Consider the following 24,847-nt stretch of genomic DNA (forward strand, 5'->3'; position numbering starts at 1 on the left):
TCTGCCCACAGGCAATGATGGTCCAATTCTACATGGCCATCGTAGAGTCTGTTCTCACCTTCTCCATCATGGTCTGGTTTGGCTCAGCCACCAAGCATGACACCTGGAGGCTGCAGCGAATCGTCCGATCAGCTGAGAAGGTTATTGGCTGCAACCTTCCCTCCATTGATGAAGTGTGCACTGCAAGAGCCAGGAAGCGAGCGGGCACGATCATCTTTGACCCCTCTCATGCTTGATCGATGGTGTTTTATCATTAATGTTTTATTATTATTAATGTTTCGTGTTTTACCGAGTCATTCGTAAGTGTCACTGTATGTCATGTTGCTACTTATGGGCGGAGCACCAAGGCAAATCCCTTGTATGTGAATACTTGGCCAATAAACTTACTTACTTATATAAAGTTAATTGTGTCAGAAGGAACTGCAGAAGCTGGTTTATATTGAAGATAGACACAAAATGCTGGAGTAACATAGCAGGTCAGGCAGTATCTGTAACATCCAGGTTCAGGAACAGCTTCTTCCCTACACCCATCACACTATTAAATACTACAACTTGCAAATAAGCTCTGAAGTACATAGACTTGGAGGCATTGGTTTTGTCTTTTTGTACTATTACTGTTTGTATATGTATATATATACACATTCACACTGAATTGCTCCTTTTTTCTAGAGATGCTGTCTGACCCACTGAGTTACTCCATCTTTTTGTGTGTCTTATGTCGATATATTCTGTGTAGGAAGGAACTGTACGTGCTGGTTTAAACTGAAGAGAGTCACAATAAGCTGGAGTAACTCAGCGGGTCAGACAGCATCTCTGGAAAAAAGAAACAGGTGACGTTTCAAGTCGAGACCCTTCTTCATATTTTGCTGTAATCTTAATTGTGCTGTAAGAATTCCATTGTTCTGTTTGGGACAAATGACAACAAAACACTCTTGACTCTTCATAAGATCATGTGATAGGAGTCGAATGAGGCCATTTGGCCCATCAAGTCTACTCTGATCTATCTCTCCCTAACCCCATTCTCCTGCCTTCTCCCCATAAGAGGAGGCCACCTACTGACTGGAAACGTCTTGATAAACACAGTAAGCAAGTGAATGATTGGGAGCTGTAAAAAAAGATCACGATGTGAGTTGCTATGGAAATTGCTGAAAGAGCAAGTTAAATAATAAAGTGAAATGTTCTCTTGCCTTCCTCTGCTTCATGGAATTAGGTCAGTGGTTGTGGGCCCGGCCTGGCCTGGCCACCACGCATGCGCCGGATTCCCCCCCCCTCCCCCTTTTTTTCTCCCCCCAAACGCGCACGCGCGAAGCTAAACGCCTCCTCCCGGCCGTCGAGAGGTGGCGGCGCATGCGCGCGATTGAATCTCCCGCCTCCAGCTCGGCGCGCGCACGCAGTCGGCGGCCGCCCGACGGAATGGCGTCACGCGAGAACCGGAATTCAGCGCGTGCGCACCGCGGCCGTTTACAGCAGGGGAACGGACAAGAGGTTTAATGCACAATCTGCAGATGTATAACGCGTATTACACATTGCACAGTCCACAAAGTGTAGTAAATACCTCATGGAAGAATTAAAAAACGTGTAAATCTAAAGAACGTATTTTCACATTAAGCCATTTCCTGCAGATAAAGATGGGCTTTTGGACAAACCGGTTCACTCTGGTTTCGGGCGGTTCCCACGCCTGCGCAGTTGCCTCGCGTCAACCCCCAGCAGCCTCTACAATGTATTTCCCGGCAGTAAAACGGGAGTGCGCGCATTAGTGGATTAACCAATTATAATTTTGTAAGAATGAGTGCAAAGTGATTAAAAAATATGTAGGGTCTTGTGGCCGAGCGAGTCGCCGCGCGTGCGTACCGTGACGGGTGTGGCTGCCGTCGGCGGTACGCATGCGTGGCCGCGGGGGAGGTGGTGACGGAGCCGCGCACGCGCTGTACGGCGGCCTGCAGCGCGCATGCGCGAGGGGCGGAGGGAGCAGGGTGCCGGGCGGCCGTGCGCATGCGGGCGGGGCGTGTCGGCGGCGCAGGGCGGCCGTGCGCATGCGGGTGGGGCGCGGCCAGGCGGCACGCACGCGCGGGGCAGGGCGGCGGCGGGCAGTGCGCATGCGGGGAGGCGGGCCAGCGATCCCAGGGTGCTTCAGTGGACAACAAGGGACGGAAGCGAAGGATCGCACAGCCGCCCTGAGGAGAGGAAAAAAAACCCAGCAAGAGAAGCAACCGGCTCCGTGTCAGAATCATCTTCGTGCGCGGCAGATCGGCAGTAGTCGGGGAACAGTGAGCGAGGCTCGCCGACCCTCCGGTCGCCATGGTGCAGACGGACAAAGTGCCCCCGGGCCCCCAGGACAGCGGCAGCAACAGCGGCGGAGGAGACTGCTCCCCGCCCGCACAACCCTCCCCTGTCCCCGTCCCCGCGGCCGATGTTGGCCTCCCCGTCCCGCCCGGCGACCCTCCGGCCACGGCCGAGCCCAGCGCCACCGACGCCCCCGAGCCCACCCCCACCTACGGCGGCCTCGACAATCGGCCGGCGCCGCCTCGCACCGACTCTCCCGGCGGCAAGAAGTTTCTGTGCGGCGTCGTGGAAGGTAAATGAGTTAAACAGTGGCGAGCGCCTTTAAAATACCCACGTCCCGATCGGCGGCGGGTGTAACATGTATTACATTAACGATGCACCATGCAGGCGGCACAGTCTTCCTCGGTGTGGAAAGCGCGGCTTGTTTGTCCCTCTGGCTCCTTCCTACCGCCGCGGGAGGGGCGACGTTACTTCTGAAGTCATAACATCCTTTAATTCTATCTCTCCCGTGAATAACAACGTGCACCTGGGACGTCCGCCGGTGTAGAATTGTTATTGTCACCTGTACGGACTGCAGTAAAAAGCTTTGCCTTCCAATGAAAGATAATGCTAGACGCAAGGAATGTGTGACAACACAGTGACGCAGCGGTAGTTGTTGCCTCGTAGCACCAGAGATCCGGTTTCCATTCTGACCACGGGTGCTGCCTGAACGGGGTTTGTACAAACACAAAATGCTGGAGTAACCCAGCGGGATAGACAGCATCTCTTGAGAGAAAGAATGGGTGACGTTTTGGGTCGAGACCCTTCAGACTGAGAGTCAGGAGAGAGGGCGACCGGAGATATAGATGGATAAGGTGTGAAAACAACAGATCAAAGCAGATGGTGATCAAGGAAATGTAGAATGGTTCATTGTTAGCCATGGGGAAGGTGACAACGGGGCATATAATCAGGTGGACAGCGGAACTAGTACTTATTGGTGTCATAGGGTCCTAAGTGATAGTAGAATCAGGCCATTCGGCCCATCAAGTCTAATCCACCATACAATCTTGACTGATCTATCTCTCCCTTCACCCCATAACCTCTGATACCTGTACTAATTAGGGATGGATTAACCCGCATCTGCAATTCCTTCCAACACACATTTGTAGGTTAATTGGCTTCTGTAAATTTTCCCATAGTATAGGATAGAACAAGTGTCCAGTGTGATCACTGGTCAGTGCTGACACGGTTGGCCGATAGGCCTGTTTCCGAGCTATATCTCTAAAGTCTAAAGGAACTGCTGCTGCCGGCTTACAAAGACAAGGTGCATGAGTAACTCAACCGGTCAGGATCGCATCTCGGGTGAAGCAGCCTTCTTCGTAAATATAAGCAAGCTAAACTCAAGTACAATAATAGGTAGAGCGAAGAGAACTATAGAGAGAGCAAAATATAGTTTCTCAGCATTGTAGTCTAACGGTTCCAAAGACCAATGTCCGCAAAGGGGTTGAGGTGAATCTGACAGTACCCTAGCTTTTGGAAGGACTGATCAGAAACCTAATAATGAAGGGGAAGTAGCTATTCCTGAGTCTGGCGGTGCACGCTTTCAAGCTCTTGCATCTTCTGCCGAACGGGGTTGGGATATAAGGTGGTGGGTCTTGTTAATGCTTGTTTTGGGGGCTAGCTCCCTTCAGTTTTCTCTTCAGCATATAAATGGCATGCTCAATTGGGTTCAGATCGGGTGATTGACTTGGCCACTCAAGAATTGACCATTTTTTAGCTTTGAAAACTCCTTTGCTGCTTTAGCAGTATGTTTGGGATAATTGTCTTGCTGTAGAATGAACCGCCGGCCAATTAGTTTGGAGGCATTTGTTTGAACTTGAACAGATAGGATGTGTCTATACACTTCGGAATTCATTATGCTACTACCATCAGCATTTGTATCATCAATTAAGATAAGTGAGCCGGTACCTTCAGCAGCCATACATGCCCAGGCCATAATACTCCCACCACCGTGTTTCACAGATGAGGTGGTATGCTTTGGATCTTGGGTAGTTCCTTCTCCTCCATACTTTGCTCTTGCCATCACTCTGATACAAGTCAATCTTCATCTTATCTGTCCACAAGACCTTTTCCCAGAACTGTGGTTACTCTTTTAAGTACTCCTTGGTAAACTTTAATCTGGCCATCCTGTGGTTGGCATCTTGCAGTGTACCGCTGTAATTCTGTTCATGAAGTCTTCTGCGGACAGTGGTCATTGACAAATCCACATCTGACTCCTGAAGAGTGTTTCTGATCTGTCGGACAGGTGTTTGGGAATTTTACTTTATTATAGAGAGAATTCTTCTGTCATCGCTGTGTAGGTCTTCCTTGGCCTGCCAGTCCGTTTGCGATTAGTAAACTAACCAGTGATCTCTTTCTTAATGATGTTCCAAGCAGTTGATTTTGGTAAGCCTAAGGTTTGGCTAATGTCTCTTAACAGTTATTCTTGTTTCTCAGTCTCATAGTGGCTTCCTTGACTTTCATTGGCACAACTTTGGTCCTCATGCTGACAAACAGCAATGACATTTCCAAAGGTGATTAAAAGACTGGAGGAAAGACTAGGTGCTGAGAGCTCTCTTGCACCTGCATTAAGGAGGCAATTAAACGCACCTGAGCAATTGCAAACACCTATGAATGCCAACATAATGGTGCCCTGAAATGGGGGAACTATGTATAAATCATGGTGAAACCAAAATGTTTAAAAATGGCCATTAATAAAGTCTGACAATGTGCACTTTAACGTGATTTTTCCTATTACAAATCTGAAATTGTGGAGTACAGAGGGAAATAAATAAATGATAGGTCTTTGTCCCAAACATTATGGAGGACACTGTAAATTTATTGGGGAATGGGGTTAGGAATTTGGATGATAACTGGCTGAAACAATGATTCTCCATATGGCCATTTTGATCTAATCCTGATGTTAAAACACCCATCACACACACCATGGCTCCTTTCAACAAGATCCCTAATGTATCTGTTTTACTTGATTATTTTAAAGCCTTAGTGTAAAATTAAACACTGTCTAAAGTTGACATTTTGATCATTTGCAGAATGCTAGGTAGAAATAGTGGTGCCTTTCCTCCTCCTTGGCGCTGTTGAATTAAACCTACTGACACAGTATTACCATGCCTGTGAAATCTGCTTAAACTGTTCCAGTCTCTTGCAACAGCTGACAGCTTGCTATTTGGTTCGCTGCCACATTCCTTTTCACTTTAAGAATAGAATCAAGAATTATCCCTTTGTCTCCCCTTCATTCAGACGTGTAAGGTAAATTCTGTGTAGCTGAACAAAGGGAATTGTGGGTAAGAGAATCATGGTATTGTCTGCATCCCCTAATTTGTTTGTCCAAGTTGTCTAGTAATTATTTTTTTCGGGTCTCTCTTTGCTAAACCCGGTTGTGGATATTCCATTTTATGTTGCAGAATAAAAACAAAGTACGTACTTGTGATGTGGTTGCCTGTGCCACAGATTTGCCTTTGTACATTAAGAAGGCAAAATGAATGAACTGCATTTACAAGCTAATGCTCTGGTAATATTGCCTGACGGGTGAGAGGGAGTACTGGCCAACAATATTTTGCGTCCTACAGCGCCAAAATAGATCCCTCGACCCAACTTGTCAATGCCAACAAAATATGTAATCTAAGCTAGTTGCATTTGGCCCATATATCGATAAATCTTTCCTGCCCATGTTCCTGGCCAAATATCTTTTAAACATTGTAATTTGTACTTCTAAAGCTTCCTCTTGCAGGTAATTCTTTGTGCCCTTCTGTGTTGGAAAGTTGCCACCTTGGGTCGCTATTAAGTCTCTACTCTCGTATCTTGAAACTGTCCTCTAGTCTCAGATTCTCTAGAGCTGGAAAAAGAACAGCGACCATACACATTATAAAGGGGGAGAAATCCTAGCCTCTCCAACCCTTTGTAACTCAAGTCCTCCGATCCCAACAACATCCTCGTGAACTTTTTTTGCACTCCTGAACTTGGTGCCCTGACTGATGAAAGCAAGCATGCCAAACAGTCTTCACCACCCTGTGGACCCGTGTCGCCAAGTTCAGAGAACTATGTACTTGTACTCCTGGGTCTCTCTGTTCTACAACATTCTCCAGAGTCCTATCATTTACTGTGCAAATCCTGTCCTGGTTTAACTTACCAAATTGTGACATCTCACACTTGTCCGAGAAACGTTCCATCTGCCATTCCTTGGCCCACTATCACAGAATGATTGCAAAGGGCTGGCTTTGTTTACGATGCAGGGATGCATCCCATCTTTATTATCAGTGTTATTTCCTGCTCCTCACAAATCTGTTAATGTGGCCAGAGATGACTTGCAAGGTTGTATTTCATTCCCACCTTGTTGATGTCCCTGTTCTGCTGACATTGACAAGAATGGTAGTTTAGCACTCTGAATGAAAAGTCAATTTTGAAAATTCCATTTGTAAGAAATACTAATTGTTTGAAAATGGTATCCACTAAGACGTTTTGACTAACTAACTGTGGGTCACAAAATGGGAAGTGAAATGGCCTGATTAGATGGCATGATATCCTCCAAGACATTCTGTTCCCTATTGGAATCATTGTGACAACTGTTCTCTAATAACATTGGGCACTCACATGGGCAGCATTTTGTTTCCTTTCAATCCTGTATATAGTCTTAATCAACTGTTTTAATTACCCCCAGGACCCTATTTTGTTGAGGCATATTAATCTTTCAGGGATATGTAAAATCTCCCGTGTCTACCTATTCTCGGTTTTGCTTTCTTGAGGATGGTTTGAGTAAACTCAGTGAACTCACATTCAGTGTAGGAAAGAACTGCAGATGCTGTTTTAAATCGAATGTAGACACAAAATGCTGGAGTAACTCAGCGGGACAGGCAGCATCTCGGGAGAGAAGGAATGGGTGACGTTTTGGGTCTAGGCCGTCATCAGTTTAAACCAGCATCTACAGTTCCTTCTTACACGGTCCATGACATCCATTGGTCTGTCAAAACGGGTAATCCAGGAAGGCTCTGGAACAAAGGGTGCTGGAAAAGAAATCTAAACGGGTGCTGGTGCGTACATCAGTGTGCAATGAAATTCCGTGCTCGTGTGAAGCTCAGAGTAAACAGCTGATTGTAATGATGGACACAACAATAAATTCAACACATGCAAAAGTGCAGAATGGTGCAAAGAAACCCTGCAATAAAGACTAACTAAATGAGGTAGAGTTGAGAGTAAGTGTACGTGACAGCAGCTCCATGATGGTGGATGTGAAAGAGGTGATTGGTTCAGGAGTCCGAGAGCAACCGGAAAGCTGTTCCAGAATCTGGGCATCTAAGCCTTCTAGTTCCTGTATCTTCTCCCAGAAGGTAGAACTGACAAATGGCCAGAATGGCAGGCATCCTTAATGGCCCAGTCTTGCTGATGCATTGCACCGTGAAGATGGACTGGATGGAAGGAAGTGACGAACCTGTGATGGACTGGGCTGTGTCCACCACTCTGTAGACTCAGGCAGTCAAGACCAGTGCAGTTGCCATACACTGCTGAGATGCATTCCATCAGAATATTTTCAATAAAAGTCCTGGCAGTCATCTCTATATTAATTACCAATCTCAACACCATGAAACAGCTAAGGTAGAAACAAAATGCTGGAGTAACTCATGCAGCATCTCTGGAGAGAAGGAATGAGTGACGTTTCGGGTCGAGACCCTTCTTCAGACTGAAGGGTCTCGAGTCTCGACCTGAAACGTCACCCATACGAAATTGGAGACATGGAGCTCCAGGAAGAGTGAAACGTTACTGGAATGGATCGCTTATAGGCCTTTCTCACGGGGCGACTTGACGCAAGAGGTAACCAGAGTTGAACATCGTGGGAACCTCGTACGATAACCGTACGGCATTCATGGACCACCGTGGCGCTAACGGCAGATACTCGTGTAACTTGTCGACTCGGGAGAAAATTCAAGCAACCTTGAATTTCTCCAAGAGTGACTTGTACACTTGCGGTTGAACATTGAAACATTATATGGACGTAGTGGCCAGTGCGATATCCGTAATAACTCTTGCGTTTACCGTGGGAACTCCTGCGAACGGTGAACCGGAAGCTGGACAGAGGGGACAGAAGGTGAGTTTTAGTTTATTTTAGTTGTTGGCCACTCACCATTTGGTGCGACATCTAGAGTCCTTATGTTAATGTGTGTTTTTTCCTCTTGGGCATTACTTTGTTTCTGTTGGAGGCTCCACATTTTATTATAGCCTGAAGTGTGATAAAGCTTTTAACTCAGCAGTTTGATTGTCAGTGCTTGTTTACCTCATTGTTAAATAAATATATTTTTTACTATCAGATTGATGTCTGCAATTCTTCATTAACACATCACTACAAGATGAATGTCTCTAATGTTATAATCCCTCTCATGCTGAAACACAAAATAGTTGAAGGGAGGTGATATCACATTTTCATTCTTTTTCATTTTTGAGTGTTCATGTCCCTCAATTGCTGAGCTATTTAAACGTTTGAAAGTTTCACCTCTCAGTAGATAATTAAATAAGACAATCATCACGGTCAATGTGAGACAAAGTCTTTATTCCTATTTGACAATATAAAAAGACGACTGCTTGCACATATTGAGAGAAGGTGCATCACACCAAAAAACATTTGTCTAAAAAAGGGCTTCGCAAACATGAAAATCAACAAATGAGGCACGCTAGATTTTTTTAAACAGATTTTATTCATTAACCTCCGCAACAAGCCTAAACTCAGGCAATAAAAGGGACAACGCAATGTGCTAAATGGCAGGTTTTGCGGACGACCATCTTATAGGAAGCACTTTTCAGAGGACAACACTAGAAAGTGAAACAAAGAGAAGTAAGCAGGATTACAACGGGACATTATTAGCTTATTTTCTATGCATGTCTGCTAACATGTAGTAGTGTTCCTGTGGTCGGCTACCCATCAATAGAGCTGTCCTGCCACGGCACACTCCCCAATTGTGAATTGTAGTAAGCGCAGAGATGGCCTCTTTGCTCTTTCCCACTGTATGTGCCCGAGTTACCTTTGAAACGCTGCAGTGGGACCATTTCCGCCTTGGTTGCACCACTTCTCCATGTACCTAGTGTTATTCCCCCTGTGTCACTGTCCACTAGGTCACCGTCCTGGATGGCTGTTGCTGATCCTGCAGCTGCACCTCTCATTCGGATCAGGTTGTGCAGAACACATGCTGCATATACTATAGTCTCAACATTCTTGGGCTTCTGCTCCATTGTCTTGAGCAAGCATCTAAATCTGTTTGCCAAGATGCCAAAAGAATTTTCTACAACCCTCCTAGCCCTTGACAGCCTGTAATTGAAGATCCTCTGTTCCCTAGTTAGATTCCTCTGTGGATATGGCTTCATAATCCAGGGCCGTAGTGCAAAGGCTTCGTCAGCAACCATCGCATATGGGATGTCCGGGCTGTCTTCTCCTGGCAGAGGTTCTGGATCAGACATGCCTGCTGTTCCACCTTCCATTTTCTTTCCAAGCCAGGTTTCTTTCCAAATCCGGCCATCACCAACACTTCCAGGTGTGCCCACATCCACATACAGGAAGTTGTAGTTATGATCAACCACCGCCAAGAGTACAATTGAGTGGAATTTCTTGTAATTGAAATAATTTGAGCCACCTCTGGGTGGACAACGAATTGCCACATGCTTGCCATCCAAAGCCCCACATGTGTGAGCAAAGTTCCACCTGTTTTCAAACCCCAGCGCCACTCTCTTCCACGCATCTGGTGTACTGGGGCATTCCATCACTTCAGCTGCATAAAATTTGATGATCGCCTCACAGGTTTCTCAGACAATACCACAGATGGTGTTGGTGGTGACAAGAAAGTTGTAAGATAGACTTTTATAAGAATCGCCTGAGGCCAAGTAGCGGAGGGTGAATGCTATGCGCAACCCTGGTTCCAGTGCCTTTCTCATTACAGTGTCAGTCTTCAGCAGAGGTCCCAAATTATTCTTCAGCTCATTAAAGAGCTCGGGTGGAATTCTGACAAAGTTTGTGAATGCACTTTTATCCTCTTCGCACAGCACATTAAGCAGTTTATCATATTGTCCAAATAGAGGTCTCCGTTGAAAGATGGGCTTCACCCAGTGAGACTTCCTCTTAATTCTCTTTTTAATTAATCTCACCCTTCTGCCTTCACGCAAGCGTCCTCGATTCACATAGAGGGCTGCTGCATACAGCGCGTCAATGAAAAACACCACCATCCTGTACTCGAAACTACTTAGTACAGGCATGTCTCCAAATGAGCCAATTCAACCAAGGGAGGATATTTATAGTGTGTGAAAAAAAAAGTGACATCATTTGTGCCACGTGATGATTTATCAACACTTCACAGTTCACAATGTTCATTCAAGATTTAACGGGAAAGCTTGGGAGACGGATAAGTCACTCGCACAAATAACAGAAATGCCGAGTACCCATGGGAACTCTTTATCTACCCCCCGTTATATCGTGTGATATCGTGCTAGACCACGACCACTTCACTCTGGTTACATCTTGCGTCAAGTCGCCCCGTGAGAAAGGCCTATTAGGCTGCCGGGGTGCTGAGATACCGGCCCGCAAGTCAGCCTCAGAACTCGGATATGGGAACAGATCCTCTGGCTGGGCCGGAGAGTGGATACGAAAATATAGTAACATGGAACTACTTGACTGGGTGATTGACGGTCTATGTTTGCTCAGTGGGCGGAAGGGCTTCTTTCCATGCTGTATCTTTCAATCAAACAATAACCACTAGTGTGGCTATTTTCTTACTAAATGAACCTAAATAGCCTTTGAACTTTCCTCTTGCCTGTCATGGAGTTTCAGCGCAGTTTGTTTTTATTTAGAGCGTGACCAGAAATGTGAGTTCAGACAGCAACCATCTGTCATAGGCTGTCTGAATGCAGGGGGTGGGATCTGTGTACTCAGCAGATTGACATTGACTGTGGAGGATACTCTTTTATTTAGACCTATCACTGCATGTAAATGTGCCAGTTCTATTTGGCAACGTGGGAGCATATTTGGTTTGATGTAATTGTGATTAGACATGATTAGTAAAGGAATCTGTTGCCGTGTTTTGTGCTTGGTTTCGAGATCACTAATTAGCAAACCAACTGTTTAGTTTCTGGCACTCTGCTAAGCATACTGTGGTGCCTACAATGCAAAGGGATCTCATTTGTCATCCTTCAATTGAAAAAAAATTGTGACAACATGCCTCATGCCAAAATGTTGGGATGCTATATATCTTTTCAGTGCATGCTTTAGGATTGTACAATATTTCTAATGTGTCTTCCTCTGCAGTGGCAAAACAACTGTGATGCCATTCAGCTGACAAAGGTTCCATTTAATGGATTTTTAAAAACCACTTAATTTTCCAAGGGCAATTGAGGAAGGATAATATTTACATGCAATAATTTACGAGATACTTGCTCGATAAGTGCTTAATTTTAACCTTTTCCCTATTTATGGCAAAGGTCAAAGCATAAATATGTTCAGCATTGTATAAGGGCTGATTACTGGTGGATTGGAGCTGGTGATGTGGTAGTTTTGCTGTGAGGCTATTGGCTCTTGGGTTGCCCGGGCAACACTTGTTCTGCATCAAGGAATTTGGGAACAGCTGTTTGTGTGTAAATGGCTTGTGTGACCTGGGTTTAAAACAGCGTGCCGTGCGCACAAAGCCGGCTTCACCGCAGAATTTCCCAGTTTAGTGCCATGAAACCTTAACTATAACCAAACACTTAACACCGCAACAGATTCCTTTACTAATTGTGTCTGTTTAAATGAGGGGGGGGGGGGCATATTGAAGGAGAACACAGTTGCAGAGCTGGGTGACCAACCTTTGCGGAGGGATGCAAAAGCAAGGAAAAGATTTGAATGTGTTTCGGGATGCGTTGGGAGGCACTGCAGATGCTGGTTTAAAACCAAACACAGACACAAAATGCTGGCATAACTCAGCGGGTCAGGCAGCATCTCTGGAGAAAAGGAATGGGTGAAGTTTTGGGTTGGGACCCTTCTTCAGTGTTTTGCTGGGTACCAGAATGGTTCAACAAACACAATGGTGATTAGTGAAAGACACAAAATGCTGAAGTACCTCTGGGACAGGCAGCATCTCCAGTGATGCTGCCTTTCCCACTGAGTTACTCCAGCATTTTGTGTCTATCTTTGGTTTAAACCAGCACCTGCAGCTCTTTCCTACACATGGTGATTTGTGAACTGGACATGGTATGAATTTAAAGATAGCAGTTTGGGTTAATAGGCTGCTAAAGGCAGGATGGAGGCTAGTTGTGAACGCAGTGAAATCAATTTGAGGTACAATTCAAGGTTTCAGTCCTGGCTTAATTGAAATAGGAGGTATAATTAATGTTTCAGATGAAAATGGGTGGATATTAATCACATTGGCGCCCTTTAAATAATTAATCTCTTCACCCCAGCAGTGATTTGGAGTCTCAATCCTTACATCCATCTTTCAAGCCATTCCTTTAATTCCCTTTGACTGGTCTAATGATTTTGAAAGAACCACATGTCAAATTGCAACTATCAGACTGTGTCATTACTGTTAGCATTAGGTGTCATAGGATGTTTTGACATAAATGGTGTAGATCTCCCTGCTCCCCACTTTTATGTCACTGCTTTCTCAGTGCTTCATGTTCTGACACAAGTGTAATGTAATCTTCTGAGTCTTTAAAATATCAACCTACTTTCAGTGTTGGACACATTTTAGCGCCTTTCACAAGCAAACAACAAACTCCTGGAGGTATTGTGCAGGTCAGGCAGAGTCTGGGCAGGGAAATGAGCACGAAGAGGGATCCAGACCAGAAACGTCTCCTGTTCATTTCCCTCCATGATTGCTGCCTGGCCTGCTACTCTCTTCTGTTTTTTTTTGCACAGGATTCTAGCATCTGCAGTCTATGATCATCTAAATGTTTTGTTCATGTTAATAATGACAACCAGAGGCCAAAGTTGATGTTCAAAACTTCAAAACTTTTTTTAAGACACTTATGTGGCAGATTTAATGTTTTGATTGCACCCCAGAGAGTAGAGAACTTCTTCAGTACTTCAATGAAATGGTGTGAATTATACACTCCATCCACAAGAATTCTTGTTTGCAATTTTCAGAATTAATGAGTGCCTACACTAATATTTTACATGAAATAGACCTCACTTTTCTTCTTACTTTGAACAGCGACACAGCACAGACCAGAACTGTGTATAGTACTTCAAATATATGGCCCTAACATGACATCCCACCTCCTGTATGAATTATTTCGACTGATGAAAGCCAGCACTCCAAATGCCGTCTTCAGACTGTTTATCTGCGTCGGCACTTTCATGGTATTGTGTGCCCACACTATTCGGTGCCTCTGTTCCACAATACTCCCTACCACTTTCACTGTAGTTCCTATCCTGGTTTAACTTATCAAAATGCAACCCCTCATATTTTTCTTGATTTAAACTCCATCTGCCATTCCTCAGCCCACTGGCCCAGTTGATCAAGATCCTGCTGTAATCTTAGATGGCCTCCTTTGTTATCCACTATGCTGCTAATTTTAGTGTCTCGAAAGAATGTGTCCTTGGAAATGCCTCCTAATTCAAAGCTACAGGCAATACATATAATATAATAAAAAATAACTGCAGATGCTGGTTTATGCCATAGATAGACACAGTACACACTGTCCTTACTAGCTTTATTAGACACATAGGCATGAATGAATAAAAATACATTTTATTTAATTGTAGTCTTGCTTGTATTTCATATTTAATACCATGTTATTATTTGCTTACCATGAAATCCTTTGGGCAGATATGTGAAATTTGTGCCATTTGCAGTTTTTTATTTTTTTTAACCTGTTCTTTTCCGATTTCCTAGGATTTTATGGGCGGCCCTGGAGCATGGAACAGAGAAGGGAGCTCTTCAGAAGGTGTGTTTCTGTAACTCATCTCGGGTGTATTTTGAAGTTGACGGTCTCTTCAAACTAAATCGGCAATCTCATGACTCGCTTTATTTATTAACCCTGCGTGAATCCACATACAGAGAAATTATAGTAGCGTGAATTGTCACTGAGGAAACATGAACTTTTCTTTTCACCTTTGAAAGTGTATTGATAACTAACCTACAGTCTACTGCCATTGGATCAAATTGAGATTCTAAAGCTGTTGTCTCCACTCTAGCTAGAAGTTATTCTCACTAATAACTTTTCTGTGTGGATTTTAATCTTCAATGTATTTGTTTTTTTTTCCTTTAATGTATGCTTGTATGTTTAATTTGGTTTGTAATGTTACAGATTTAACACTTTAGTTTTGAAGGAACTGTTATAAATAGTTACACGTGCATCCTTTGAGGCTGATTTAGCCCTTTTTCTTCCTCTTCCAAATCTGGTCATCTGAACTGGTGTGTTCTAGTTTTATCTAAAACTCCAGCATTTTGGATACTTCAGTGCAGAGGCTTAATGTGCGTCTTTATTGTTACATTCTTCAACAGAATGCGTCGATGGGGATTGAACACATACCTATATGCACCAAAGGATGATTATAAGCACCGAATGTTCTGGCGAGAGATGTATTCTGTTGAAGAAGCAGGTGAGTCTCAGTTCCATTATTCCCTTTCTGTTAATGTTGCACAATTTAGTTCAGTTCAGAGGTGGAGCATGGAAACTGAGTCCAAGCCAACCGTTGATTACCCGTTCACGCTAGTTCTATGTTATCCCACTTTTTCATCTGCTCCCTACAGCCATTAGGGGCAGTTTACAGAGGCCATTGTGCTTGCATGTCTCTGGGTTGTGAGAGGAAAGACAGCACCCGAGGTCGGGATCGAATCCGGGTTTCTGGTGCTGTTTATCCTATATGCGGATTTTCCTTTGATGGAGCTCCACCACTAGTTGAACACACTCAGTCCCGGGAAGAGGCAGAGTGAAGTGTACGTTTCATGAGTCAAGAGTGTTTAATTGTCAGATGTCCTGACAACCGACCTCTGACATTCTTCCTTTCTGTAGCATAGCAGGCCTTAAACAGGGTATGCATAAATAATATATAACAGAAATTTTGTAAATTCATAAATTCTGATGGTGTTTTGGGTTAGGACCTTTCTTCTGACTGAACAGTTTCTTATTTCGGCATCTTTCTGAGGAATGGTCCTGACCTAAAATGTCTCTCTGTCCATTCCCTCCGCTGATACTGCCTGACCCGCTGTGTTCCTCCAGCACTTTGTTTTGCTCAAGATTCCATCGTCTGCAGTTTCTTATTTGTCGGTTCATTGGCCTTTTCAATGTCCTGTTGTACCAGCAGTGTGCTGTTGTCTGGGAGTTGTCCATTCCTTGGCTCTTAGATTGATTGTTTTATTTAACATTTCTGCTGCAAAGCTTTTGTTTATTCATCTTTTTCCTGTTCCAGAGCAATTGATGCAGCTGATTACTGCAGCAAAAGAGCACAGTATTGAGTTTGTCTATGCCATATCACCTGGACTGGATATCACTTTCTCTAATCAGAAGGAGGTTGCAACTCTTAAACGAAAATTGGATCAGGTGAGTGTTTTTATGATATTTGTGGAAGTCATAATCAATTTTGTAACTCAACTTTTTCAATTGCTAACCAGGTGAATGGGGTTGGAACTGATTTTGCTATTGGAAGGATAACGTTAGGATGGAAAGGGTGCAGAAAAGATTTACGAGGTGCTGCCAGGATTTGAGAGCCTGACTTGAAGGGAGAGGTTAGGCAGGCTAGGTCTTGGAAACATAGGAAATAGGTGCAAGAGTAGGCCATTCGACCCTTCGAGCCAGCCATTTAATATGATCACGGCTTATCATCCAAAATCAGTACCACGTTCCTGTTTTCTCCCCATATCCCTTGATTCCCTTGGGGCTAAGAGCTATATTTAACTCTCTTGAATGCATCCAGTGAATTGACCAGTACCCTCAATACCATGTGCTCTAATTTTGCAAACTACACTCTTGTGTGGGACCTTGTATAATGCATCTTATTAAGTTGTATGAAATCATGAGGGGAATAGATGTGGTGAATGTGCAGTCTTTTACCCAGAGTAGGGGAATCAATAACCAGAGGACCGTGGTTTAAAGAGAGGGGAAAGAGTTAAAAGGTACCCAAGGAGAAAAAGAGGATGGTGGGTACATAGAACGAGCTGCCAGAGGAGGTAGTTGAGGGAGGTATTACAACAACATTTAAAAAGCATTTGGACAAGTACATGGATAGGAAAGGTTTAGAGGGATTTTGGCCAAATACAGGCAGGTGGGACTAATGTTGATGGGGCATCTTGGTCGGCTAGGGCAAGTTCGGCCAGGGGAGTCATTCCAGTTAATGAACACGATCTTCCTGTTTTACAGGTGTCACAGTTTGGTTGCAAGTCTTTTGCACTGTTATTTGATGACATTGACCACAACATGTGTCCAGCAGATAAAGAGGTCTTCAGCTCATTTGCGCATGCACAACTCTCAGTTACTAACGAGATTTATCAGTATCTGGAAGAGCCGGAACACTTTTTATTCTGTCCAACTGGTGAGTATGCAGAAATATTTCATACTGTAATGCAACCTGGGTGTAAGGTTTCTGCTGCCCGGGAGTCTGTAATTATTCTTTTCCTCCTTGTATTTGATAGCTGCAAAGGTGTTCGTGACTCCAGCACAAAGCCAGAAATTTTGAGGGTGCAGAATTGACTCTTGATTTAAAACTCTACAGAAACATTCTTTTGTCAGATGCATTTCTGTACTTGCTGATCTTTGAGTCGTAAGGCTGGTTATCTTTTCTGGTTATATAGCTGTAGAATTGCCAAAGTAATTCTTTGAACTTTACTGTAATTTGCCTGTTGTTTAAAAGGAAGAAGTTCCAAAAAAGGTTTTTGTATAAATGAAGTGCCTTCTCGTGAGATTTGTTTTAGTCAAGTGTGAAGAAATTGTGTTTCCCAGTGTTCTATTTCACTCTCGGCTCTGTGCAAATACAAAAATCTGACGTCCAGTAAAGTTAGTTCAAAGGCTTCGTGCTACCAAAGGGGTTCTTGGGCTGAAGTCGGAGTTGCTTTATGCTTCCCATTTGCTGTCTGGCATCTGCATGTGCGAGATTACTGGGAAATATAGTCAAATTCTGCATGCAGACCACTTTCCCCCAAATGAAACGATTTATTTAGATTAAATGTTCCAAAGCAAATTGGGAAGGAATCTGCAGATTTAATTGTAGGTTTCTTTAATTTTGCTGTTTACTGACGATGCGGTCATGTCCAAACAATGGCATTAGAAGTGGTTTTTCATATTTTTCTTCATCTTTTTCAGAATACTGTGGAACATTTTGTTACCCCAATGTTGCCCATTCCCCTTACCTCAAGACTGTTGGAGAGAAGCTTCTGCCTGGCATTGACGTATTGTGGACAGGTATTCTACTGTTAATTTATCGTCAAATCAATGTCAAAAGTATATATGTCGAAACGAGTAACTGCAGATGCTGGTTTACAAAAAAAAAACCAAAGCGCTGGAGTAACTCGAGTCAGACTGTAGTCGGAAGAAGGGTCCCAACCCGAAACATCACCTCTCCATGTTATCCAGGGACCCACTTTGTGTCTAAAATGTACTTATTTGTCACTTGTCTCTGCAATTACAACATTTTCCAATGGATCTCTGTGACAGTGGCCTTGTATGCAATGTATGCATACCTATTTATTAGTGTCAGTATTCCAAAGGAATGCTAACATCTTAATTGCCCTTAAATTGTGTTGTTTTTTTTTAACCAGTATTGGGAAATGCAGTGCCCTCAGTGTTTATCAAAGCTAAAAAATGCTCAATTCTTGAGTGACCAAGTCAATCACCTGATCTGAACCTAATTGAGCATGCCTTGTATATGCTGAAGAGAAAACTGAAGGGGACTAGCCCCCAAAACAAGCATAAGCTAAAGATGGCTGCAATACGGGCCTAGCAGAGCATCATCAGAGAAGACACCCAGCAACTGGTGATGTCCATGAATCGCAGACTTCAAGCAGTCTTTGCATGCAAACTATGTGCAACAAAATACTAAACATGACTAATTTCATTTACATGATATTGCTGCCCTGAAATGGGGGGACTATGTATAAACACTGCTGTAATTTCTACATGGTGAAACCAAAATGTATAAAAATGGCATTTAGTAAAATCTGACAATGTGCACTTTAACCACATGTGATTTTTTTTCCTATTACAAATCTCAAATTGTGGAGTACAGAGGCAAATAAATACACGATGGGTCTTTGTCCCAAACATTATGGACGGCACTGTATTTCAAATTTATCTGTCTCCCCTTTTCCTCTTTTTGGGTCCAATATGCTTATCCCTGAAGACACATTTTGTACTGGTATTTTGTGAGTAGTTCACTCTATATCAGCGTTCTAATCCCCTGACAATTTTCTGTGGGAGGAAAAATGTTTTCTGCAAAATAATCTGAGTTTGAAACTTGACTTGAATTACTAAGGCCAGGGGTGCAGATTGAGATCTCTGGCTTCTATGCTCACTGAAAGAAAATTAACCTAATTCTGTGTTCCCCATTGGAGTCCAGTTAAGGTTGAATTTGAACCTTTAATGTTTTAATTTAGTTATAAATATCAGTGCTGCAATGGTAGAGTTGCTGCCTCATGTCACCGGGGTCCTGGGTTTAACCCTAACTATAGTGCTGGCTGGCGTTTATACGTTCTTCCTGTGACTGCGTGAGTTTTCTCCAGTGCTCTGGTTTCCTCCCACATTCCAAAGAGGCGTGGGTTTGTAGGTTAATTGGCTTTTGTAAATTGCCTTTGTGTGTAGGATGTGAAAGTGGGATAACGTAGAACTAGAGTACAAGTGATCGATGGTCGTCATACACTCAGTGGACCGAACGGCCTGTTTCGATGCTGTATCTCTAAACTAAAATATGATAAATCAATAACATTTGGAACGTCAAGGTAATAAGTGCTTGATTGCAAACAGTAAATCGGGTAAAATGTGTGAGAAACTAACTTTGTTTCTTGATGTGTAGGTCCAAAAGTCGTGTCCAAAGATATCTCTGTGGATTCTATTGAAGAGGTCACCAAAATATTGAAGAGGTCTCCTCTCATCTGGGACAATCTACATGCCAATGATTACGATCAGAAACGCCTCTTCCTTGGGCCGTACAAAGGGCGGTCAACTGAGCTCATTCCACGACTGAAAGGAGTATTAACGAACCCCAACTGTGAATTTGAAGGGAACTTTGTTGCCATTCACACGCTGGCTACCTGGTACAAATCCAACATGAATGGTGTGAGGAAGGATGTCGTAATGAGTAAGTAGACTGCATGAAACTCGGCTGCAGGCTTCATCTGACGTTTGTGACTTTAGTATTGTTTCCAACATTGGTAGAGGTGCATTAAACATTTGGGTACAATTGGTTGTAACCTCAGAAAACCCAATTGTTTTATTTTATTTAACATTATTATAACATTAACTCAACATTAATTGGTGGTAATTATTTCCTCCACCTGTGGATGTATGATGACTTTGAAGATGAGGCTGAAATTGGCACCAATGTTTGTATTCAATGCCTGCCGTATGTACAGCTGAAGTTGCTGGGGGAAGTGCTGCTGTTGGTATTCTTGTGCATCAGAGTGTGAAGCTGGAATCTTGCTGTTCCTTACCACATTCCATAGGATTTCAGTCTTGTAACAAGTGACTATACTGTACTTTGTGTTAACTGACAGTAAGTACCTCTGGTTTAGTCAGAAATGTCACAGGATAATGTTGGCAAAACGATAGCCACCGCACCTTCTCTGTTCTCTCCTGTGACTTCTGCATTTATTTGGAATATTAGTTCGTAATGCTGATTTTATTATGTGTTATGCAGTAAAGTCATCCTTTTTCTTTCCTCCAGCTGACACGGAAGAGAACACCGTGTCCATCCAGATCAAACTTGAAAATGAAGGCAGTGACGAGGAGATAGAAATGGATGTCTTGTACAGCCCTCAAATGGCTTTGAAGCTGGCCATAACAGAATGGATGCAGGAATTCGGAGTACCGCATCAGTATAACTGTAAGCATTTGACCACATTTTCACTAAAAGTCTTTCCTATCGGTGATCCACAAAGTTTTATCCTCCCAAATACCGGAATGTGACTGGCACAGAAAGACTTGCTTTTCAGTTTCCATTTAATGTTTTTCCAAATTGAGCAATATCAAGGCTAGCTAAGAACAAATCTGGGTACAGTCGGGCAGATAGCATTCAGTCCACTCATTCTTGCTGGCCACTTGGCAGCTCTCAATTCTTATTGGCACCCCATGAGTCTTCCTTGTGTGAAGACTTCAACTTGCACTATTCTAGAATATAATCACTAGCAATAATTTTCCTCAACTTCCTTCGAATACTTCTACAAATTGTGTACCCCTGCATGCCTCCCTCCCTCCCTACTGAGTGCGATTTAACCTTTCTATTCACAGTGTAGGCTTCATAAAGCAGAGTGATCTGAAATAGTTCTATCTGCCTCAACTACTATATTACTACTATACAGTCTGAAGAAGGTTTTCGGCCCGAAACTTTGCCAATTTCCTTCGCTCCATAGATGCTGCTGCACCCGCTGAGCTTCTCCAGCATTTTTGTGTACCTACTATTATGGCATCTTGTTCCATATAAACATCACCCTCTGTGTGGAAAGGTTGCCCCTCGGTTCCTCACCGTAAACCTTTCCCCTTTAGTTTTTGATTACCTTTCTCTGGAAAGAAGACTGCGTTCACCGAATCTCATTAAGGTCACCATAAGGCTCCTATGATCCAAGGAATAAAGTCCTAGCTTGGCCAACTTCTCCCTATAAATGTGGTCAGGTTTAATCTACAATTGGAAATCGGAGATGTCAGTGTTACAGTTGAATAAAGGGGACTATGGGGCCATAAATTAGAGCATGGTATGAAATGGATAGGGTGTTGACATGACATGACGTATGAAATGACATAGGGTGTTGACATGGATAGAAAATTGGTTGTCAGACCGGAAGCAAAGAGGCGGAATGAACGGGTCCTTTTCAGAATGGCAGGCAGTGGCGAGTGGAGTGGCGCAAGGCTCGGTGTTGAGGCAACTGATTACCATATATATTAATGATTTGGAAGAGGGAATTAGGAGCAACACTAGCAAGTTTGCGGATGACACAAAGCTGGGTGGCATTGTGAACTGTGAAGAAGATATTAGGAGGTTGCAGGGTGACCTGGACAGGTTGAGTGAGTGGGCAGATGCAGTATAATATAGATAAATGTGAGGTTATCCACTTTGGCGACAAAAACAAGGGGGCAGATTATTATCTCAATGGGGTTAGGTTAGGTAAGGGGGAGGTGCAGCGAGACCTGGGCGTCCTTGTACTGAAAGTCGGCTTACAGGTACAGCAGGCAGTGAAGAAAGCTAATGGAATGTTGGCCTTCATAACAAGAGGATTTCAGTATAGGAGTAAAGAGGTTCTTCTGCAGTTGTGTAGGGCTCTGGTGAGACCACATCTGGAGTATTGTGCACAATTTTGGTCTCCTAATTTGAGGAAGGACATCCTTGTGATTGAGGCAGTGCAGCGTAGGTTCACAAGATTGATCCCTGGGATGGCGGGACTGTCGTATGAGGAAAGATTGAAAAGACTAGGCTTGATTCACTGGAGTTTAGAAGGATGAGGGAGATTCTTATAGAAACATATGAAATTATAAAAGGACTAGACAAGCTAGATGCAGGAATGCAGTTCCCAATGTTGGGCGAGTCCAGAACCAGGGGCCACAGTCTTAGAATAAATAATAATAATAATAATAAATTTTATTTTCGGGCACCTTTCAAATCTCAAGGTCACCTTACAAAGATTAAACAGAAGAGAAAAAAAACATATAGTCGGAGAAAAATAAATAATAAGGACATCATCAATACACAAATTAAAGATAGAAATCGCTCCAAAGACACAAAATCAAAAAAAAACAAAAAAATACAATGTGAAGAGAGAGCAGCGGCAGCTAAAGCGCGCCAGCATACACTCTCCCTTCCGACAGCCATCTTGGACACAGACTAACAAAGTACCTTACACACTGAAAAATCATCCCCCGCAATGGTTACCACTGTGGGGGAAGGCACAAAAGTCCAGTCCCCAATAAAGGGGAGGTCATTTAAGACTGAGGTGAGAAAAAACTTTTTCACCCAGAGAGTTGTTTTTCACCCACAGAGGGCAGTGGAGGCCAAGTCACTGGATGGATTTAAGAGAGAGTTAGATAGAGCACTAGGGGCTAGTGGAGTCAAGGGATATGGGGAGGAGGCAGGCACGGGTTATTGATAGGGGACGATCAGCCATGATCACAATGAATGGGTTCATGGGGAGAAGGCTGGCTCGAAGGACCGAATGGCCTCCTCCTGCACCTATTTTCTATGTTTCTATGTTTCATAAGGGAGGAGCTGGCCAAAGTTGACTGGAAAGATACCCTAGCAGGGATGACAGTGGAACAACAATGGCAGGTATTTCTAGGAATAATACCGAAGATGCAGGGTCAGTTCATTCCTCGGAGGAAGAAAGATTCCAAGGGGAGTAAGGGGCGACCGTGGCTGACAAGGGACGTCAGGGACAGTATAAAAATAAGAGAAGTACAACGTAGCGAAGATGAGTGGGAAGCAAGAGGATTGGGTAATGTTACAGAGCAACAGAAGATAACTAAAAAGACAATACGGGGAGAAAAGATGAGGTACGAAGGTAAGCTAGCCAAGAATATAAAGGAGGATAGTAAAAGCTTCTTTAGGTATGTGAAGAGGAAAAAAATAGTTAAGTCCAAAGTTGGACCCTTGAAGACTGAAAAAAGGTGAATTTATTATGGGGAACAAGAAGGAAATGGCAGATGAGTTGAACAGGTACTTTGGATCCGTCTTCACTAAGGAGGACACAAACAATCTTCCTGATATAGTAGTGGCCAGAAGATCTGGCGTGACGGAGGAACTGAAGGAAATCCACATTAGGCAGGAAATGGCGTTGGGTAGACAGATGGGACTGAAGGCTCATAAATCCCCAGGGCCTGATGGTCTGCATCCCAGGGTACTTAAGGAAGTGGCTAGAAATCGTGGATGCATTGGTAATAATTTTCCAATGTTCTATAGACTCAGGATCAGTTCCTGTGGATTGGGGGCTAGCTAATGTTATCCCACGTTTTAAGAAAGGCGGGAGAGAGAAAACACGGAATTATAGATCAGTTAGCCTGACATTGGTGGTGGGGAAGATGTTGGTGACAATTTAAAAAATATGAAATAGCCGCACATTTGGATAGCAGTAACAGGATCAGTCCGAGTCAGCATGGATTTACGAAGTGGAACTCATGCTTGACTAATCTTCTGGAATTTTTTGAGGATGTAACTAGGAAATGGACATGGGAGAGCTAGTGGATGTAGTGTACCTGGACTTTCAGAAAGCATTTGATAAGGTCCCACATAGGAGATTAGTGGGCAAAATTAGGGCACATGGTATTGGGGGTAGAGTGCTGACATGGATAGAGAAGTGGTTTGCAGACAGGAAACAAAGAGTAGGGATTGACGGGTCCCTTTCAGAATAGCAGGTAGTGACTAGTGGGGTACTGCAAGGCTCGGTGCTGGGACCGCAGCTATTTACAATATACATCAATGATTTGGATGAAGGGATTCAAAGTAACATTAGCAAATTTGCAGATGACACAAAACTGGGTGGCAGTGTGAACTGTGAGGAAGATGCTATGAGAATGTAGGGTGACTTGGACAGGTTGGAGGAGTGGGCAGATGCATGGCAGATGAAGTTTAATGTGGATAAATGTGAGGTTATTCACTTTGATATCAAAAACAGGAAGGCAGATTACTATCTAAATGGCGTCAAGTTGGGAAAAGGGGAAGTACAACAAGAGAGAGCTAGATAGGGCTCTTAAAGACAGTGGAGTCGGGATATGGGGAGAAGGCAGGAATGGGGTACTGATTGGGGATGATCAGCCATGATCACATTGAATGGCGGTGTTGGCTCGAAGGACCGGATGGCCTACTCCTGCACCTATTGTCTATAAACACGGGCCCTCATTCTATATAATTCTAAATCTTACCATTCTTTCCAGCTTAATGGCATCTTTCTTATAGCGGGTGACCAAAACTCTACTCAGTACTCCGTGTGAGGTCTCGCCAATGTCCAGTACAATTGCAACATATCCCGATTCCTGTAATTGATGCCTTCATGCCAAATACCTTCACCACTCTGTCCACTGTGCCACCACTTTCAGGCAGTTATGTACTTGTACTGCAAGGTCCCTCTGTTCTATAACACTCCAACACTACAACCTTCACCTTGGTGTGAAAGTCCTATACAGGAGTACGTTCTGTGAGATGACACTTCCATCACTTTGCTGCTGCTTAAGACTAGATGCTGGGTAAACAAAGGCGAAGTTAGATGGTTGCCTGCTGCTGTTCTATTGAGAGAACATTTGTCAATTTTGGTCAGAGATCTTCCATTCCATTCAGCTTCATGCTAAAATATTGTTGCCAAACTGACATTTTCCTGTGAACTATTCACGAATTAGGTTTCAATTTATTGTCACTGTGTAAAGGTTTGTTTTGTATACTCTCCTATCAGAT

General features: G+C 43.6%; 2 protein-coding genes across 2 annotated transcripts in view; one reads left to right on the top strand and one right to left on the bottom strand.

The window, feature by feature from the left end:
- Nucleotides 1-1,262, bottom strand: part of ldb1 (LIM domain binding 1) — a 55,311-nt gene extending 54,049 nt beyond the window's left edge. Inside the window, exon 1 of the mRNA XM_033034159.1 lies at nucleotides 1,188-1,262. The gene's annotated coding sequence lies outside the window, so the exon portion shown is untranslated. The remainder of the gene's footprint in view (nucleotides 1-1,187) is intronic.
- Nucleotides 1,263-2,111: 849 nt separating this feature from the next.
- oga (O-GlcNAcase) overlaps nucleotides 2,112-24,847 on the top strand; it is a 43,450-nt gene continuing 20,714 nt past the window's right edge. The window contains exons 1-8 of the mRNA XM_033034163.1: nucleotides 2,112-2,575; nucleotides 14,163-14,214; nucleotides 14,775-14,872; nucleotides 15,683-15,813; nucleotides 16,630-16,801; nucleotides 17,569-17,667; nucleotides 19,274-19,558; nucleotides 20,144-20,302. Of these exons, the coding sequence (XP_032890054.1) occupies nucleotides 2,299-2,575; nucleotides 14,163-14,214; nucleotides 14,775-14,872; nucleotides 15,683-15,813; nucleotides 16,630-16,801; nucleotides 17,569-17,667; nucleotides 19,274-19,558; nucleotides 20,144-20,302 (1,273 nt within the window). The 5' untranslated portion in view covers nucleotides 2,112-2,298. The remainder of the gene's footprint in view (nucleotides 2,576-14,162; nucleotides 14,215-14,774; nucleotides 14,873-15,682; nucleotides 15,814-16,629; nucleotides 16,802-17,568; nucleotides 17,668-19,273; nucleotides 19,559-20,143; nucleotides 20,303-24,847) is intronic.

The sequence above is a fragment of the Amblyraja radiata genome, chromosome 15, assembly GCF_010909765.2.
Source record: "Amblyraja radiata isolate CabotCenter1 chromosome 15, sAmbRad1.1.pri, whole genome shotgun sequence".
NCBI lineage: Eukaryota > Metazoa > Chordata > Chondrichthyes > Rajiformes > Rajidae > Amblyraja > Amblyraja radiata.